At 30.3% G+C, this 1,797-nt stretch overlaps 1 protein-coding gene across 2 annotated transcripts in view; it reads right to left on the bottom strand.

The window, feature by feature from the left end:
- LOC103310149 (dynein heavy chain 11, axonemal-like) overlaps window positions 1–1,714 on the bottom strand; it is a 4,783-nt gene extending 3,069 nt beyond the window's left edge. For both annotated transcript variants that reach the window (XR_003838887.1, XM_029486453.1), the window contains exons 1-2: window positions 1,334–1,714; window positions 1,104–1,162 (exon numbers count right to left, since the gene is read on the bottom strand). Coding sequence is in view for 1 of the 2 variants with exons in the window: in XM_029486453.1 (XP_029342313.1) it covers window positions 1,104–1,162; window positions 1,334–1,418 (144 nt within the window). In the remaining variant the exon portion in view is untranslated. The remainder of the gene's footprint in view (window positions 1–1,103; window positions 1,163–1,333) is intronic.
- Window positions 1,715–1,797: the final 83 nt, after the last annotated feature.

Below are 1,797 nucleotides of genomic sequence, written 5' to 3'. Positions count from 1 at the left end.
TTTCTGACTCAGCCGCTCAAGTTTGTCCTGTTTAATAAACATACCAGAAATTATTTCGATCTTGAGCAGTTGCGGTAATTTTATATTTTTAGCCACACCACCTATTTATTTTTTTTAAGTCATATTTTGCCCAAATTAAAAGATTAATGTAAGGAACAAATCTACTTTACCGGACACCCTTTTTTTTTCAGCTTTTGAATGGATTACCGACGAGCGAGTGACCACGCCGCCAATAATTGTACTTAGAAATAATTTTGAGGAAAACCGAGGTTCACCTGAGTTGGTTTTACACAAAAAATCGGGGGATATTTTCGATTTGCGGAGCGGAGCGACGGCGCCGAGGAGCGTAGCGACGAGTATACCGATACACGCGTAATCACTGCAATATTTGATAATATCGACAAATTTGAATTGCCATAACTTTTGAACGATAAGTTTGCGGGAATTTTTTTTAACAGTTTTGAATTCAGCATAAAATACCACGTATTTAAAAAAAAAAAAATTGAAAAAAAAAGGGTGTCCGGTAAAGTAGATTTATACCGAATCATACACGACTAGTACAGTATCATACAGTCGTAGCAAGTTAACTGAAGTCCGTGATCAATTATAATTATTAATAAGAGTGACAATCGGTTGTTGTTTTTAGAATTTGTATTACCTAGTTTAAGATTTTAGAAATTAAACTATACTAGATTAGGATACTATTTATTATTATTGTTGTCATTATAACACAAACAAACATACATAAATACATACCCAAACATACAATGTGTAGGTACGTCACCGCATACGTCTAAATATAAATATATTCCAACTATTAATTAGTAAAAATGTATCAATGTGACAATAATTTCTTACTTTCTTAGTATAATATATTATAGTATAATATTTTTTGAAAATATTATAAAATAGGCATGTTTTTGTGCTTATAAAATATAATAATGGTAAAACGGCAACAACTGGGAACCGGCCCATCGGGCCGCTTTTAAAATCAGACAGGGGCAAATGCCCACCTTGCCCCCCCTCAAATGACGCCACTGCAGTTACGTACAATATGCATTTAAATAAAAATGAATTATAAAACGTTTAACATTTTTACATACGTCGCAGTTATCGGCCTTCGACGTCCTCGCTTCTTGTCTGCGGCCGATCGAGTTTTGATCTATATAGGATAATATAAATTACAAATGATTATTTATAATATTATGAATACACAACATTCAATAATAAACTATGCTTATTATTATTGAATTATTTACTCAGAATGCCTCTCGTTTTCATATTATGATTAAAATTCAATTGATTAAATAAGTATTTATATGACTAAACTTACTTTGCCTTATGGCATAATCGATAAACCGGCCGAGGCCATACAAAATGGCCTCGCCGGCAATGTCACAGATTACACTTAATATCATCTCTGAAACCAAAAAGGAAAACAAATAATAAATACACCAGACATTATATTATTATGTATAAATTTCTTACCAAGATATTTGATATTTCCAAAATATTATAATCTGCTTGAAATCGAACAAAAAAATAATACAAATACATATACCTAGTTATAAACATTAAACATGTTTGGTTGCTATTGAGATTTGGGATTACAAAATATTTAGTTGTTTGTCAGTCACCTATATATATTTTTACCTTTAAAAAATAGTTGTTTCAATTAGAAATCTAGAGAATTCTATACTTGATTCATAAATAATTATAATTTGTAATATTAACTACTAAAGTAGTAACTATTAAGTAGTTACTATGTAGTTATTTATTATTAGTTACTTATTAATA

This window comes from Acyrthosiphon pisum, chromosome A1 (genome assembly GCF_005508785.2).
Source record: "Acyrthosiphon pisum isolate AL4f chromosome A1, pea_aphid_22Mar2018_4r6ur, whole genome shotgun sequence".
NCBI classification, from domain to species: Eukaryota; Metazoa; Arthropoda; class Insecta; order Hemiptera; family Aphididae; genus Acyrthosiphon; species Acyrthosiphon pisum.
This window is presented reverse-complemented; position numbering and strand designations above follow the sequence as displayed.